The sequence below is a fragment of the Solea solea genome, chromosome 11 (assembly GCF_958295425.1).
Source record: "Solea solea chromosome 11, fSolSol10.1, whole genome shotgun sequence".
In the NCBI taxonomy this organism is placed as follows: domain Eukaryota; kingdom Metazoa; phylum Chordata; class Actinopteri; order Pleuronectiformes; family Soleidae; genus Solea; species Solea solea.
The window spans coordinates 6,880,745-6,898,717 of NC_081144.1; the positions used below are offsets into that span (position 1 = coordinate 6,880,745).

At 38.6% G+C, this 17,973-nt stretch overlaps 2 protein-coding genes across 4 annotated transcripts; one reads left to right on the forward strand and one right to left on the reverse strand.

The window, feature by feature from the left end:
* Positions 1 to 778: 778 nt before the first annotated feature.
* Positions 779 to 7,923, reverse strand: LOC131468785 (uncharacterized). Its single transcript, XM_058643376.1, has 3 exons — positions 7,350 to 7,923; positions 2,072 to 2,260; positions 779 to 1,994 (listed from the first exon to the last, which is right to left on the reverse strand). The coding sequence occupies exons 1-3, from the start codon at positions 7,470 to 7,472 to the stop codon at positions 1,800 to 1,802; spliced, it is 507 nt and encodes a 168-aa protein (XP_058499359.1). The 5' UTR covers positions 7,473 to 7,923; the 3' UTR covers positions 779 to 1,799.
* On the forward strand, positions 3,698 to 13,181 carry LOC131468784 (monocarboxylate transporter 2-like). Of its 3 annotated transcripts, XM_058643375.1 has the most exons (6): positions 3,698 to 3,786; positions 8,415 to 8,486; positions 9,207 to 9,437; positions 9,522 to 9,665; positions 10,554 to 11,393; positions 11,472 to 13,181. In XM_058643375.1, the coding sequence occupies exons 3-6, from the start codon at positions 9,221 to 9,223 to the stop codon at positions 11,693 to 11,695; spliced, it is 1,425 nt and encodes a 474-aa protein (XP_058499358.1). In that variant the 5' UTR covers positions 3,698 to 3,786; positions 8,415 to 8,486; positions 9,207 to 9,220; the 3' UTR covers positions 11,696 to 13,181. The 3 variants fall into 3 exon arrangements, with proteins under 3 accessions (XP_058499358.1, XP_058499356.1, XP_058499357.1); XM_058643373.1 differs by lacking the exon at positions 8,415 to 8,486 and having other exon boundaries at positions 3,703 to 3,786; XM_058643374.1 differs by lacking the exon at positions 3,698 to 3,786 and having other exon boundaries at positions 8,027 to 8,486.
* The last annotated feature ends 4,792 nt before the right edge of the window (positions 13,182 to 17,973 follow it).

The window sequence follows — 17,973 nt, forward strand, 5'->3', positions numbered from 1 at the left end:
CTCAGTTTCCTGTTGGCTGCTTCTTCCATAGCTGCACTTTAACACACACAGGAACAAAACTACATTCTTAAGAGACAGTGCTGTGATGCACTTCAGTTTTTACAAATCAGAAAAATACAATACACTGGCATATATGGTTGATATTATTTAGTAAAATTAATTATTTTAAATATGACTGATTATGGAAAGCATTGATTTTATATCAGTACTCTGGTAAAAGTATGTACAAACAACAGGCAAGTGCCTTGCCAGTGTCAAACTGGCGGCTCACGGGCCACATGCGGCCCTCTAATCGATTACATACGTCCCGCCCACCACTGTGCAGAGGCACAGCTGCCTGCAAGGTGATTGAATATAGACAGAATATAAGACTAAATATATTTGCTAGCAATGTTTTCACAATAGTAATAAGACATTCAGTTGTAGTTATTGCTTTATTATTACACTCAGCATTAAAGCTGTTTTATATATGTTTTTATTGTGAAGTATACACCATTTTATTATTTTTTTATTTTATATCAAAACAAGCGCTTTTACTTTGAAATTCTGTCTGATGTCATCATGAATGTCTTCTATTGCCCACCTGCCACTTTTTTTCTCTAGACCGGCCCCCTCTTGACCAGAATAGATGCTCATTGGCCCCAAGGTCATTTGAGTTTGACACCCCTGTGTACACCATAAACATTGGTGTGACATAGACATATCTTAACCTTTTAACCACTTGCAATGTTGATGAAACATGCTCACGCCACCAAGGGAGGCTCATGCGATTCTCAGAAACAGTGACAGAGAACAGTCTGTACTTTATTTTTTTACTTAGGACATATTGGGTGTTACAATGGACAGCCCATGGCCAAGTGGAAGGAAGAGGGCTCGTAACAGGTTGCTGGTTTGGTTTGAATTCCCCACCAGGTTAAGGGCTGGGGTATCCCTAAGCAAGGTGTCCAGTCCCATCAATCATTGTTATTTTGACACCCTAAATTCAGGGCCAGTGGCTTCATCAGATTTAGTCTACATGTGTTATGGATGCTTCACAAGTAGACATTGTTCTATACTGCATTGTATATTACAGGAGTCTTGCTGCTTATATTTCACATGCTTTTAAAGGTGATTTTTAGACTTGCAGAGACATCTAGTGGCACATTCCTGTACTTGTCGTTGAATTAACAATATCAGACACAGTGCTTGTGAACGTTCTTAGTCATGTAGGTCATAATCATCATTAAGAGTAAAGTCCAGTTGCCAAACTATGGAAAAACATCAGACCCAGAACATCTCTAGCTGTGCATTTGCTGCGACAATGTCATTACACAACATTACATTACATTAGCAACATTACCCTTTATCTGTCGCAGAAAGGCTTTTTATTCTACTTTCTGTAATTCTGTTTTGAGATAGCAAGGTGTTATTTCTTTTTAAGTATTAATTTAAAGCTTAAGATTGGGGATCTATTCTAATAAAAAGGACATCAGAGGGATTGCAGAATCTCTTTTATAGTTTATAGCCATTTTTGTTGCCTCTTACGAAACCATTTCTTACATGTTTTCATATTTACACAACTGTTAACTTGATGCTTGTTTCATTTTAACTGAATATAAGGCCACAACAGCCTCACCTGCAAAGTCATTTACAATTAAGCAATGGTTTCACTTCATAATGTACAGTAGCTCACTTATCTTCAGCAAACTCTTAAAACTTTTTCAGTTGAGGTCATGATAAACGAATGTTTAACTAACTAGTCCTTCTTTACAATTAATTAACTTGTTCAACATGTTTTTTTTCCCCCCTGTGGTCAAAGGTTAATATGTTTTCTTTTCACAGCGCCCTGCGGTGCATTCTCCACCACGCCCGGTCCACTTCAGGCGGTTCCTGGCAAAAATGGCATAGGATTTGTCCATAAATGGCCTCACACATGGCCACATCATGAAGCGGCCCAAAGAACCAAGGCCCACGGCACCGTACATGACTGCAAACGCTGGGATCCCACGGTGAACCTGCCAGAACACAGACATTTAGTCGCCTGTCATTACTTAATTGTAACTTAAAAGTCTTCCAAAAAATAAACATTTACCTCATTTTTCTCATCAATCACATGCATTTCCTCCATGGCCATCTCATAGCTCACGTCCTTATATTTCCCTGCATCGTAGTCTGGCAGGGCGATGTCAATGAAATTCACTTTCCCAGGTTCGTTTCTCTGCAGAAACTGGAGGAACCGGATCTCTGTCACACATATGGGACAAAGTCCATCGTACAGCACCTATAACAGAAAAAGAAGAACACCACTGATTTATTCACTTTTCAACCTTGACATTCCACAACAAAGTGAATTATAGAGGAGGTAACTCACTTAAAGCTGGCCAAACCTGAATGGTTTGTAGCTTTTTCTAACTGGAGCAAACATGTGAGACATTTATGGACAGGGTGTCTAACTGTGAAACTATGGTTAATGTTATTTTAGCAATGCTACCCTGTCCTGTTCTGCTTGAATAGGTGGTTGTCCCAGAATGGACTTAGACCTTTTCTCTGTGACAGAACTGATCATCAGATGAGAAAATGGATGGATGGATGTTTTCGCAAACAGAAACAAAGGCGTATCAGCCATCAGTGTGGGGAATTGGGATCTGATCACAAGTTGTTATTCAGGAGAGGAATCCGGCATGTGTGTTAAAGGTGCAAGAGTCAATTAATGCTGTCCACTCGTGATCAGTTCTCTCAAAATCGATGTTAATAGCAGCTTTGAAAGGGGCCTTAGAGGCTGGAGCCTAGGAGGAGACATGAGTTGTATTTTGTATGTGACACACTACACTAATTAAAGAAAGAAATTGATTGAAATAACAATTGAAAATTAGCCTTTTTTGTGAGGCCACTTCAGGGCAGCAAACAAGAAAGGTCCTTTGGAGAGTTATTAAAGAGGCCCAACATACCACTGACACTTTGCTTCCATCGCAACAGGACATTTACAAAACCTGGTCTCTATGTGCTACACACATTCCTAAAGACTCACCACCTCTTCACCCTGCTGTTCAGGAGAATACATATCAGGTCCATCAAAATATGCAGTTTTTAACCAAGGAAACTGAACAGCTGACATATGAGCAATAACACAACATGCATTATGACTTATCAATATTTTAAACACCCCACACAATTATATTTTTATTTTATATATGGATGATGTCAATCCAATCATATCCAACTTTTATTTATAAGGCACTTTAAAAACAACAACAGCTGAAACAAAGTGCTGTACATCAGCGATACATAAAACTAATAACATATAGAAACGTAAGACTTAATAGACCTATAAAACAAACAATAAAACATTCCTTAAAACAATAAAATACTGCAGGAAGTATAAAAACAACACCAACAAAAAGATAACAACCAACTGAGTGAAAGCCAAAGAGTAACAATGCGTTTTAAAATACGCAACATGATGTATAATATATAATCACTAGCCTGCAAACTTATCATTTTAATATGAAAATGTTTGTTGCAACAAACAAACAAACCTAAACGAATGAGAAGTTGCACAATAAATACACCTAAATCAAACAGTGTTTTTTCCCTTAGGACCTTGACTAAAGGGGGTTGAGTAACAGAGGTAGTAGTGGTTGAGGACATCCGATAGCCACGGCACGACACTAATACCAGTCTCCATTTTGACTGCAGAGTTGAACAGAACACAGCCGCAGACTGACGGGGGCAAACTGCCGCTTCTACCGCTGCTGCTGCTACCGCTGCTGCTGCTGCTACACGCTCCGTGGGGTCCACGTTCACAAGGTGACGAGATTAAAATCTTCACTTAATGTTTGCTTTAAAGCTTAACTTTACTCTGAACAAAACGTAACCAGTTAAGTGAACTTTCCTGCAAGTTTACATGAATGGAACACAAACACACGGCGTAAACGAGACGTTGTGCTGAGCATGTGACCGCGCGTGGTGGCTTTGATTTTTTTTTCCAAAATCAAAGCCAGGCAGTGTCACTGTCTCTGCTGCTGCTGCTGCTGCTGGAAACAGCATTAAAACACAGCAGTCATTCACTTGATGTAACCTCCTCTGATGCGCTACTCATTATTACACGACAATATACGAGTTTGTCTCTACAGTCACGTGAAAGTATCACGCAATAATTACAACGTTGGTTTCTTCTTCTATTGTGATACCGTGCGATTAAAGAGTCTATAAATACAAACACAACTCATCATCGCCTGATCGCTAATAAGCAACTGGAACTATTACTATTATTTACACACATGGGTTGCCAGGTTGTGGGAAATCCTCCTTCAGCACAACTCTTTGAAGTGTTTTTGAGCACCACAGGACAGACACACTTGGACCAAATTCCATCGATAAGATGCTTAGCAACCTTTACACCTGAAGACACTGTAAATCGTGAAAGACATTATTTAATGATTTGCCGGCAGAGACGCAACAATGCAACAGTTTGCAGTCACTGTTTCCTCTCTGTCCTCCACTCTTCGTTTCCCTATTTCTCTTCTCTAACCACCATGTCTGTGACTTTTTTTCCCATCTATTAGACAGGAGTTTATTTTTCTCTCCAAGGCTCCAAGTGGTTGTGAATACTACTGTGACTGTCTAAAATATATTGTACAGTTCCACTTTTAAGATGTTAAGTGCATTGAGGTAATGCATGCTCTGCTTTGGTACCATATACATTTGAATTCATTTGAATTTAAAATGGCAGAGTTGTCATACAGACAATTTACTTTTGTGCACACTTAAGTTGTAAGTTAACTGATGATAAGATGATGGTCCAGGGGTCCACTGATGGGTTTTCTCACAAGTTAATGACAAAATCTGGCAACCCACATGTTCTCGAATAGAAAACTACACATTATGCTGCAGCTTGTACAGAATATGTCCAAACGTAATTGCTGAAATTATATTCACCGCTCAAGCGAGGCATCATATGTATATGTAAAACAATAATAATAATCATTTTCGAGCTGAAGCATAAATGGCTTGAGATCAAAACCAAGTGCCTGAGTAAAATGTACTTTGTGTCATATCTTTACTGCTGCGAGAATTATTGTAAAAGTGAATAATCACTTAACCTTTACTTTAAGTTTGTTGCGATATAAATCTATTTTACAAGGGAGGCCTGGCCCAAACAACTCACCAGTTAAAGATCAGTTAAAATAATACATAGCATTATATAAAATACAGAAAACAGAGACATCTTCGGTTAAAGAACAAAGCCAATTCCATTACAACATCATTCATTTTGTTTACCAAGGAGAATATAATAGGGCTGCAACTATGCATCACTTACTAAATTAATCAGCAACTATTTTGATACCACGATTTATCAGTTTGAGTGTTTTTGTTGACAATTTAAACAAGTTATCTGACCTTTTTCGGCTTCTTAAATTTAAATCTTTTTCTCGTTTATTTTCTCTATATTACAGAGAAATCGTTAAAAAATTAACATGGTTTGTGGACAAAACAAAACATTTGAGAACATCCCCATTTAGAGGTTTGGGAAACACCCATCTAACAATCAATTAAATGAGAAAATAATTGAAAAATCAGCTGATTATAAAAAATAACTTAGTTGCAGTCCTTGAATATCTGTTCAGGTGACATTGACAAGAACCTACCGTTGCCAATTTCTTTGTGCATGTGCGTAGCCTACTCATTGCATCGTCATTGTTTACAAACAGTAAAACGGTCTATGCATACAGAAATTATTATTAATGTAGAACCTTAATTTATTGAAAGGAATTTTACCATTTCCTGCAACTTCTCTTCAAATGCAATAGTAACAAGAGTGTTTACTCAAGTGCTATACATTTATTATTGTTTGAAGGTACAGAATGTTCATATTGTTCTTGTTTAAGTCTTCCTGGGAAGGGATGAAAGGCCAGCACTGCAGGTGGGAGAGGTGGAGACTTAAACGTCCTCTGCTCTGCTGAGGGATGTTTTCATTGTATTGTTAGCTGGAGATTCTTTGAACTGTAAGTCCTTAAAAAAGCAATGACCCTCTCATCGCGTTAATTTCTGAAGCACAGTGGTGAAATCGATGGGAAGCTATTTGCTACATTTAAAGTTGACTATGTTGAATGTTATTACAGATATTAACAACATTATTTTGACAAGATAGACATCTTGGATTGAGGGGAACTAAAGATATCTTGAACCAGAATCAAGTCTAATCAGAATTAAATAGAAGCTAGTCATTCATTCATTCGTTTTCTACCACTTTATCCTCAACATGAGACCATGGGAGGCTGGAGCCAATCCCTGAACAGGTTGCCACTGTCTATGGCAGGACAAACATACAGAAACTTGGGGCGTGTAAGATTATAACTGGCATGTTTTTGTATTATGTGTACAATTTATAGTATTAATTCACTTATACTAGTTTGTTAGTTGAGTGTAATTGAGCTGCAACCAGATTTTTTATTCATTCATTGGTTCATTCATCGTCAACCGCGTTATGAGTGTTGAGGGGTCACTGGTGCCAATCCCAGGTGACATAGGGTGAAAAGGTGGGGTACACCCTGGACACGTTGCCAGTCCATTACAGGGCAAACACAAAGACACAAACAATCATTAATTTTCACCTTCACTAGCTGGGGAAGGAAATTGAGAAAACCTAGTGCACAAGTGGAGAACATGCGAACATTTTGTTGTGACTGAATACAAATACAGTCTTGAATTGTTTTTTTCCCTATTTGGTTATGCACATTTTTCTGATTAATCAAGTACTTGTTGCTCCATAAATGACCAACAAAAAATGTTGATCAGTGTTTCTCAAACCTGTAAATGATGTTTTGTTTTGTCCTCAAACCTAAAATGATTCAGTTTGAATGATTTTGTTGTTATATGGAGCTTTTCTTTTGTCACATGTGTGTAATATTCACATTTAAGAAAAATCAGAGAAACTTGTATTAATTATTTAAAAAGAAAACTTAAACCACGCATCACTTACCAAAATAGTTGACGACTGACTGAGTAATCGATTAATAATAGAATAAAATAATCAATGAATCTTTATTTCATTGATTATGAATTAGTTATAAATTATAAATTAAATATTGCAAAAATGAATAGAGCATCTCTGAATCACTGTATCATACCATCATCATCATGGAAATGTTGTATTGTAGAAGTGTAGTCGTGTGTCCTTCTTTTTGCTATGGACATAAATGACCAAAGTCTAAAGACTGGAGCCTGGACACGTTAAAACGGCTCGCCATACAAAAGGACCTGCAGGCAGCACTCACTTGTGCCGAAATAGGAGACGGAAAAGCTCTGCGACCTCTCCTTTCTGGCGTTGTTGGTCCGTTTTAGCAGAGGCAGAGACCGAGGAGACTTACCTTGACAGCGGCAGACTCAGAGCTGAAGGTCCGGTGTTGGTGTCTGCAGAGAGAAGGTGCTGCCGCTGATGTGTGTAATGTGGCCACACGCGACAACAAACTACGTCTAACTGTGGAAAACATCTGCGTCGCTAAAGTCTGATAAAATAAACAGGATCTGACTTTCAGAGAAGCAAACTTGCCTCAGTTACACAAGCCGTTTGTTGGATAACTCCTCCAGAGGTCGCACGCTGATGACGTACAACGTCAACAAACTCTGTTTATAGAGCACGCGCATGGACTCTGGAGTCTGTGTAGTAGAAAAGAATCACACAGACTTGGAGAAAATCATCTCTTTTGTGAACTGGAGGAGAAAATGGCTGTTTTCTGTTGCTATTTATTAATAATACATTAGATAATAATAAATAATATTATGAGAATAAAGTCGGAATATTATGAGAATAAAGTCGTAATTTTTTTTTTTAAATGTCATAACATTACGAGATAAAAGTCATACTACTTCATAGATAAAAGTCACACTACTTCTACATAGATAAAAGTCACACTGCTTGTACATAGATAAAAGTCCTACTACTTCTACATAGATAAAAGTCACACTACTTCTACATAGATAAAAGTCACACTGCTTGTACATAGATAAAAGTCATACTACTTCTATGTAGAAGTAGTATTAAAGTTTAATTTTATTAATCCCTTTAGGGAAAGTATTCCTCTGCATTTTGACCCATCCTAGAATTAGGAGCAGTGGGCTGCCACACAGAGTAGCGCCCGGGGAGCATTGGGAGTTGGGTACCTTGCTCAGGGGTACCCCAGCCCTTTTTGGCCAGGTGGGGATTTGAACCGGCGACCTTCCGGTTACAAGTCAAGTTCCCTTCAAGTAGTATGACTTTTATCTATGTAGAAGTAGTCTTGGAAAGAAGTCCATTAGGTAGGAACAGTGGTCTGATACTTGCCCAGCCCACAATCCATTGTTTTAGACTTGCTTTGATGAATAAGTATAAAGCCTTGTTCTAAAATCAAACTGAACTATACTGGCTTGGTGTTGACACTGCTTCCACTGTGCAGTGAATAAAACTCATCTGAAGCAGCCACAGAATTGGACCTGAAGGAATCTTTATTCTTTTACAACTTGACCATGTAAGGGCGCACACACACACACACACACACACACAGCTATTCTTCTTAGGACATTGCATTGACTTCTATTAATTTGCACAGCCTAAACAAACCATTTTCCCAAACCTAAACCATAACCAGTTAATGCCTAACCCTGACCTTAACCAACAACAATTATTTTTTACAATCAATTAAACTGTCTCAATGTTGTGAAATGTTGAAAAATGTTGCTTAGTGTTTCCCAAACTTCAAGATGATGTTCTCAAATGCCTTGTTATGACCACAAACCAACATTTTTCAGTTTGAATGATTTCTTTGTCAAAGGGAGCAATGAAACCAGAAAATATCCACATTTAAGACGCTGAAAAATCACATGCACACACATTCTTGTACAAACATATAGCCCCTTGATCTAACCTTAAACCACCAACTAAATGCCTTACCTTAACCCTTAACCTAACCCTAATCATAAAACCAAGTAACCCTTAAAAAGAAGCCCTTTAAAGTTGTGAGGATCAGTCAACATGCATTCAAATTTATATGACTGCCTGGCGCTGAATTGAATTGTTTACTATGTGATCACAGTTATTAGCGTGGTAAATACACAAACAATGAGATCAAAGGCCTTACAGTAACATTCGGGTGTGACTGAGTGAGCAGCAGTCTGAGCACTTTGTTTTCCAGGTTTGTGCGTGCAGAAGTTGAACTTGCCCATTTCTTTCACCTGTTCCCACCACACAGACGTTGACGCAATCATGCCCCCCGCTGCAGAAACCAAACTAGGTTACACACCACCTGATGGAGGCTGGGGCTGGGCTGTGGTCTTTGGTGCTTTCATCTCTATCGGCTTCTCCTATGCCTTTCCCAAGTCCCTCACTGTCTTCTTTAAGGAAATTCAGGCGTATTTTTCAGTTTCCTACAGTGAGATTGCTTGGGTGTCTTCAGTCATGCTTGCCACTATGTATGCAGCAGGTCAGTGGTATCAAACATTTTACACTGTATTTAGGTTAAACGTATTAATTGCAGTAATTAATAGTAATTCATTCCTCTGTGCAGGACCTGTGAGTAGTATACTCGTCAACCGCTATGGCAGCAGACCAGTGGTTATGGTCGGTGGGCTGATGGTCAGTGCCGGTATGGTGCTTGCTTCTTTTGGCACTAGTATCATACATCTCTATCTTTGCGTTGGCGTTATTGGAGGTAAGTTGTTATATTTTAATTTCACAAATAGTTGTGAATATATTTCACACATATATGCTGTTCCCTTTTGTGTAATTGCTGAGTGTTACATTGTAATTGTTGCTTGGTCAGGACTGGAACACATGCTTGTTGTTTACCTCACGTCACCTCACTGAGTTGGGTCCATGTCAGCCACTCGTTTTTTAAATATTTGTACTGAATTGGGAATTTGCCATGAAATATCCATACCCTGTCAAATAAGTGCTGCTAAAGTAATATTCAAACATGCATGTATGAATGCCAGACTACACGAGTTCATTACTGATGATCTCTGAACAACTTCTTAGACTTTAAACTTAATCTGTAATCGAGTAAGGACACAAGATAAGAACACCACAAGAAAGTGTTGGACCACAGCAGCCAAATCATAAGAATGGGTTTCAACTAATTGTTTTTCTCACTGTACATAATCTATAATTTAGTTTCAGAAATGGGAGATTGTTTTGCCTTTTTTTTATATTAGTTAGTCATTTAAATAAGTTGTAGAATTGTGTCAAATTGAAAGTTTACATGAAGCCATATTTGTAGTTTTGTACCAGCACAAATAGAACTATTTGCTTTCTATGATGTGTTTATTAAAGTTTTGTAGCATAAACATTGCAAATTAAATGTAATTATAATTCTAACTGTAAAAATTGACAGTTTTAAAATATAGTTTGATTGTGATGCAATTTATAATGTAGTTGAAACCCAAGTTTAGAGACACTGAAGTTTAAGAAATTAGGTGCTCATTAAGTTTATATTCTCATTATATTCTCACTTTTCTATACATACATTCAAGCAAAACAAATCAATCATGTTGTGTAATGAACTAAATTATATATATATTTATTTTTTTTGCTACACCAGGTCTTGGCCTTGCCTTCAACCTGCAACCATCCCTGGCAATTGTGGGGACATACTTCCATGTCAAAAGGCCGCTGGCGAACGGGCTTGCAATGACAGGAAGTCCTGTTGTTCTGTTCACTCTGGCTCCTTTAAATCAGTTTCTGTTTGACTGTTTTGGTTGGAGAGGGAGCTTCCTCATCCTCGGAGCAATAGTTCTGAACTGCTGCGTCGCTGGTGCTCTTATGAGACCAGTCAACAAAAGTGTTAAACCCCAACCAAAGACTGAAACACCACCGGCAGTCTCCGAGGAGGACAGTGCGCAGTCATCTGACCTTCAAATTGAAGAAAACCAAACTGAGAGCAGGTGTCAAGGCTGTGTGCAAAGATTCATAGATTTCTCACTTTTTAAACACAGAGGCTTCCTCATTTATCTCAGCGGTAATGTGGTCATGTTCTTTGGCCTTTTTGCACCTGTGGTATTTCTGGCACCATATGCCAGACATCAAGGGATTGATGAATATTCATCAGCGTTCTTGCTTTCTATTTTTGCTCTGGTTGACATGTTTGTCAGACCACTAACTGGCCTCCTTGGCAACACCAAGTGGATTAGGCCAAGGATCCAATATTTTTTCAGTTTTGCTGTTTTATTCAACGGCGTGTGTCATCTGTTGTGCCCACTGGCACAAGGATACGCAGGTCTGGTATTATATACCGTCTTCTTTGGAATGGCTTTCGGGATGCTTTGTGCACTTCTCTTTGAAGTTCTCATGGACCTCATTGGAGCTCAACATTTCTCCAGTGCAGTTGGACTTGTCACCATCATTGAGTGTGGACCAGTGCTTCTTGGACCTCCAATTTCAGGTTTGTAAATTCCACACTGGAAAAAAGACAAGGAATTTGTAAAATGGTGACAAATAATTGTACTTGTTTTTCTTTCAGGAGCCTTGGTGGATGCTTTTGGGGATTATAAATACATGTTCTACGCTTGCGGTGTGATACTGACGGCATGTGGCATATATTTCTTTGTCATGCATTTCTACAACTACAAGAAACTGGATGAGGAGCGGAAGCAGAGTTTGGCTGCGGAGAGGCGGACTTCAGAAGAGGCAGTCAAACTTAAAATGAGTCCAGATGATAAAGCAGCATATGAAGCAGAAGGATGAATATCACTCAGTATTTGAAAAAAATAACGTTTATTTGACTTCTTGGACTGTTAGTTTAACATTTAGTGCTTCAATTGTTGTTTTATGTATAGCAATAGTACTTTTACTGTAACTCTAATGGCTTTTCTTCAATAATTCAAAAGTGTCTGTTCCTTTCACTACAGTTATTATAATGGCTCTACAAATTCCCTAAGGGACTTGTGAATCAAACCAAGAATCCAGGAGATGCATCACATATTTTTTTATTATTATTATTGTTGTTATTCTCCTTGGACCACTAGATGGCACTGGACACTGACACTATCATGTGAAAAGTGGTCAAAGAGAAACACAGCACTCCTCATTAAACTGCACTTCAACTAAAACCACCACCATTGAAGGTATGGTTCCACCACCACAACCTAAGTGTCATCAAGGGCACAGCAGTTCAAGAAACCAGAATATTAAATGTCTGGTGGGTTTTTATCCCAGAATTCACCTAACAAATTTACCTCTCAGTTTTCATGATGGAATCAATATTCTTCAAGCTTTAGTATCACAGTCATCTGTAAAATATTTTTTTGCCCAAAATAAAATCAAGTATTTAAAATAACTTTTAAATACTTGACTCTTATCTGTGGTTGTAAAGATCTATATCTAACTTAAATACAGCCACAGGCCACCAAATAGTTCAGTGGTTTGTGTATTTTTAGTATGACACTAAAACGTATTTCTGTATAGCTAACAACCGAACAATGCAAGGTCAAATATTCTGAGTCATGTAATATGTTGCAGAGAGAAATACGTGTGAACTCATGCCAAATCACACTATCTTCCCACGTGTCAACATACTGCTTGATAACAGTCCCTTAGTCTCCGGCCTTGAGCACCTGCAATAAAAGATGCATGCATGGATGAGCCTTTCGTTAAAAGAACAATGACATTATTACAGATGAATGTTTAAATGATCTTTCCCTTATCTTGTCCCTGCAAGGTGCATATTGACTGTCTTCTTCAGATGGGGGCGAAAATTGCTTATGCGACTCAAATCAATACGTTTATTTACAACCTTAGATAACATTATCTGGAAATCAGATAAGTCCATGGCTTATGGGTGAATGGACTTCTATTTAAATTCTGGTTTAATTTCAATTAATCAAAAAAAAACACTGAGCCAAAATTTAACTGGGTCTGAGTGAACATAACACCAAAGAAAGACTGTGAACTTAAGGTTTCTCTCACCAAGATATGGCATTACTTTATTGACTATTTGATAAAACCTATACTTATGGAAGTATATACGGATACCTCATTAAAAGAAAACCTCATTACTACTACTTATAGTAAAATGTATGTATATGGTGGTATATACAAAGCCCTGATATTTAAATACAGTCTCATTCATATTTTTTTAACATGGATTGAGCATATTATTTTGTTGATCAATTCATATATTTAGTGGATTGTAAAATGAATGATAATAAAGACAAACAACCCTTGTATGAAACCGTGGAATAGTTAATTTTATTTCTGCACGAACATTTTTACATTTATTATGACGATGTTTTACATGAATATACTAAGTTCATTCATAATCATTTAGTTTGTTAGTCAGTCTTAATAGCACGACTGGTAATGTCTCATTTATACTATAAATACATGCAGTTTATGACACAGCCGGGGGGTAAATAACCCAGGTGTGTTGACACACTGAACTTGTCTTTCAAAGTATGGTAACAATGTGATTTGTGGCACTGGAAGTGACGGGTTATGAGTCGACACAAAGTGAAGGAGTGAGAACTTCCAATTAGTGGCAGCTCCCATAAGCTCTGTATCATCCCCACTGAGAACAGCTTGAGCATAATCACTGTGATGAACTGTGACTGATGTCAGTAAATCTGACTTTAATTGGGACCAAGAAGATTGAATCCATGCAGCTCTATGTCCATTGCTTGCTTGCGTAGCCTGATATCAAGCCGAGACGTAATGTTTTAACCATAGTGCCGGTCTGAGCAGTCGCATCCCAAATTCTGTTTTAAGCACACAGTCTGTAAGAAGAAAAAAGAAAAGAAAAAGGAAGGAAGTGATACTGTCTATTTAATCCAACATGTTTGTTAATAATCTCTGCTAATCTTCTTTACCCAGAGCAGCAGAACTAATCTGTCTTCATGATGTTTACTCTCAAATAAGAGTGGGTGGGGTGTGATGTGTACCAGAGTTTATTCATCAGCCCTGTGGTCGTAGCTATTAATGACGCATCGCGTGGTCTAAAATAAACATGGATGGCTCGTGCAGCCAACATGATACAAGAGGGCATGTTGTCATGTTCTAACAGACAGTCTATCAAGGACTCAGTCACATCTTCTGGGGGATGAGAGACACCCAATCCTGCAGTGTGTGTGTGTGTGTCTTAACTGACCACTTTACCAAATGAAACACAAGATTTACTCAGATAACATTCTGGGGGAAAAAAGCCTTTGCAAAAAGCTACAACATCACCCAGGGTCACCTTCTATAGAGTACAAAAATTCAACATCTGACATGTTGAGGGAATATAAAAGTCTAGGCTTTGTGTCATCTTTATCAAAATCCCTAGAGTGCAGTCTGAATCAGATTGAACAGAACGTGAAGATACAGCTTATTATTAAAGTGCGTAAAGTGTAAAGTGAGTTTCTTCGCTTTCCACTTTATATATCCAGAGCTGTAGTCAGCGCAACTCCACCTCAAACACTGTAACGATATATAAAAACCCTCAGCATTTTACTGTTCACTCTTGCACCTGCTCCTACATTACTGCCTTTGGTTTGCTCACTAGCTGAAATCTCAGTTTCCCACAAATGCATCTTCCCTGGATCTTCCCTGGATGCCTCACTGCTGTGAGGCTGCAGGTACCAGTGGTAGACACACAGAGTCCAACGGACCAAAGCAGGTGAATGTCGTTTCTCTATAAATGTGCTGAACAGTGTTGTTATAAAGGTATGAATTACAGTGTGTATTCAGGAGTGGGTAAAAACGTTACTTGTACATTAGTGGTTATGACCTAGTTGCTAAACCTGGTCTTACACCAACCCCCCAAAGTTCAATGTTTCTTTATGAAACATCAAGTTTACTCAACAACAGCGTAGAGCTTGAAACTTTGGAATTAATACATTTAGCATAAGATTATTCAACTGAAATCAAACCAAAAGTTTCCATTCACTAAAGCTGCATAAAGTTGGGGGGGTTCAGTCATGACATGATCGTTCTCTATTAATTCATCACTACAATCGACCACTTTGACCGTGTCACAGTGTTAACACACTGTCATTTAATCAATTGTTATGAGAACAATATTGACCCTATACGCTGCAATTAAAGAATCTTAATATTTCTTCATTTCAAAGTCAGACTGTGAAACACAGTGTTTAGTATCACACACTCTCGAACAGACAAACTGTGCTTGTGTTGGACGTCAGGCTTCCCCGCAGAATACAAATGGGCTAAAACAAAGCCCCTCTGAAGACGGTCATTTTTTGAGCTCAGACAAAAGAGGAACTCAAAACCGCTAAAATACTCAATCACGACTAATGCTTGTAAAAAAAAAAAAAGGGAACTAAGTTGCGAAGCAAAAGGACTAAATGAGATTATATTAACCATAATTAACAATCTGAGACAAACTTCGCAACACTGGGAAGAGTACGGCTTTTTTTGTCGTCAAGCTCAAAAATGTGGGAATTATCATCCCAACACACATTTTCCACACTTTTCATAGTTGACAATGCAGAGTCCCTGACCAGTATCCTTAATCTGTCACTCAAAATACATTTAGTCTTTGTGAGAACAAATGCGTAGCACTGAAAATGCTGGTTGGGGAGACTCTCTGCTGCCTATTAGAACTATTGTTCCTCTTTATCTGGTGAACACAGGCAACCACTGAAGCTTGCATGTCTGGGGATGATGCCTCTGTTTGTGTGCATATTACAAGAATAATACAAGGCCTGTCCCGCGGATTATAATCTATCCTTTGAAAAACAGAACAAATTAGACGGCCGCATAAACAAACTTGATTGAAGAGCTGAAGAATGGACTAACAACATAAACTATACTCACAAGCTCTGTAGCATCTACATTGTAATCTGTGGCATGTGGATGGCGAAGGAAATAAGTGGGCTGTGTAATCAGTCTATCAGAGCAGCACACTTGAGTGACCAATTCAACCCAAGAGATAACATTGTAAGATTTCATTTAAATCCTCGCTCTTCATTTAGAAAATTGTATTGAATTTAAGATAGTTCCCAATCCCCATCTCCAGACACTAGACGAGATAGGCATTCCAGCCTCATGTCCTCGGGGATCGACACCAAGGCCTGGACTGAGACTGAGAGCACGACAGAGAGAGTGGGCATAGAAAAGGGAGAGAAGCAGAAATAATTATAAGAGCAACTGAGGCGTATCGGCTTGTCCTTGGCTCAAAATGGAAAGCGGGATGTGACATGATGGCACAAATCAACTGCAAGCCCATATACAATACCTGATTTACTCATAACATCTGTGTAATTACGCATCAGGAACCTTGTAATACTGGGATTCTGTTACCAAATTGTGTCATCTTCACATTTCTGGCTTGGACCCAGGATAATTAAGTATATCATTAGCCCCTGAACTGAAATGATTGGCGAACAGGGACCAGCGGTGATGGCAGTGTTTGCTGGGTATGTAGGGAGCATAAAGAGCAAAACTTATTTTAATACCCAGGGTGCTCCGTGTCATTAAAAGATTCTGAGTACTGGCCTTTTGTGATCATGACAAACGCTACAGTGGCAGAAGTGAATCAATGTCCTCAGAGGTTCTTTGTGTTTCAAGGGCATGGCTCTCCTGACATGATGAGGCTGTTGACTGTCGCAGCTGCCTTGCTAAGTCTGCCAAAGGTGTGCGATTAAATCCCCATTCTTTTCCTAAAGAGAGGTGCAGCCCTCTAGAAACACATAAACCATATGGTCAAGTCAGTGTATTGTCTTTAAAGTGGATCCTATGGGTTTACTCAGGAAGGAAATGGCACGTCTCTGTGTGCTGCACACCTTTTTTTTATGAACGCAGGTTTGTTGGTTTTAGATTTCATGTCATTGAGAAACTGCCATAAAGGTGGACGTAAAATAGTTCAAAACCACTTTTTTACGAACAAGTATTGCTTCTATTCAATTCAATTCAATTTATTTGTATAGCGCCACATCGCAACATGCAGTACACAACACTAACTCAAGGCACTGTACAAAGTAAGGCAGAAACCTTTCCAACATTATAGAGAGAAGAGAAACCCAACAGTTCAGTGGAGAGGAAAAAAAAAACTCCCTTTGAACAGGAAGGAATCTCTGGCAGAACCAGACTCAAAGACGTGCGGCCATCTTCCTCGACCGGTTGGGCTGAAACGAAAAATGGGGGACAAAAAGGACAAGGGGGAGGTGAGGTGAGGTAGAGACAGAAGAAAGAGACCTGGAGCAGAAATACAACAATTGTATCAAGTTATAAGTTAAGACAAGACAGTTCTGAATCAGTTATGACATGTTTATAGAACTATGATGTGATTTATACAGCAGCAGCAAAGATGTATTATTTATACCGATAACAACTGTAATTACAGCATAATAATAATGACAATAATACTACTGCTACTGATAATAGTAATGATAGCCTTGAAACTGGATCTGGATCCTGCAGCCTGTAAGATGAGGACAGAGAGAGAGAGAGAGGACAGGAAGGATTGTGTGCGTGTCTGAGATTCCTCATTTCCAAACACCTTGTTAAACTATTAAAAACACAGCAGTGAGTTCCACATTTCTTCATCACACCATAGATCACTGTAGTTTATTTTAAACCAGTGCATCGGCTACTCACGAGACAGCCAGTGTGTGTTAACCCACAGCTGAAAATAGTCCCAGATATTTTTCTTCTTTGAGCTACTTCTTGCTCTCACTACAGTATATGGTGCCCAGCAGGTTGGGATATTACTAACTCTTATTTACATAAATCTTCATACAGTGCTAATTGTGACCTGATTATAAGGATTTACATTTCATGTAGAAAACAAATTCACTCGAGTGCCACGAGGGAGGATAATGAGGAGATTTGAGAAATGGATTAATCGTTTGTCCTTTCCAAAAACAATGTTGCAAGAAGTGTTTCATTTAAAGAACATAATCCATGATCTATATTTGCCCTCTAGTCTGGCTCCACCAGAGGATTCTGCCCCTCGAGTATTTGTTGTTCAGGACATTTGCTAAAAGGACAGACGCAATGCATTGCTTTTGGTGAGACAGAGAAAA

Coding starts and splice junctions, on each gene's coding strand:
- LOC131468785 (XM_058643376.1), bottom strand. CDS start 7,472: ATGTTTTCCACAGTTAGACGTAGTTTGTTGTCGCGTGTGGCCACATTA. Junction 2,261..7,349: donor CTGAGTCTGCCGCTGTCAAG/GTAAGTCTCCTC, acceptor TTTCTGTTATAG/GTGCTGTACGATGGACTTTG. Junction 1,995..2,071: donor TGATTGATGAGAAAAATGAG/GTAAATGTTTAT, acceptor GTGTTCTGGCAG/GTTCACCGTGGGATCCCAGC.
- LOC131468784 (XM_058643375.1), top strand. CDS start 9,221: ATGCCCCCCGCTGCAGAAACCAAACTAGGTTACACACCACCTGATGGA. Junction 9,438..9,521: donor TGCCACTATGTATGCAGCAG/GTCAGTGGTATC, acceptor TCCTCTGTGCAG/GACCTGTGAGTAGTATACTC. Junction 9,666..10,553: donor TTGCGTTGGCGTTATTGGAG/GTAAGTTGTTAT, acceptor TTGCTACACCAG/GTCTTGGCCTTGCCTTCAAC.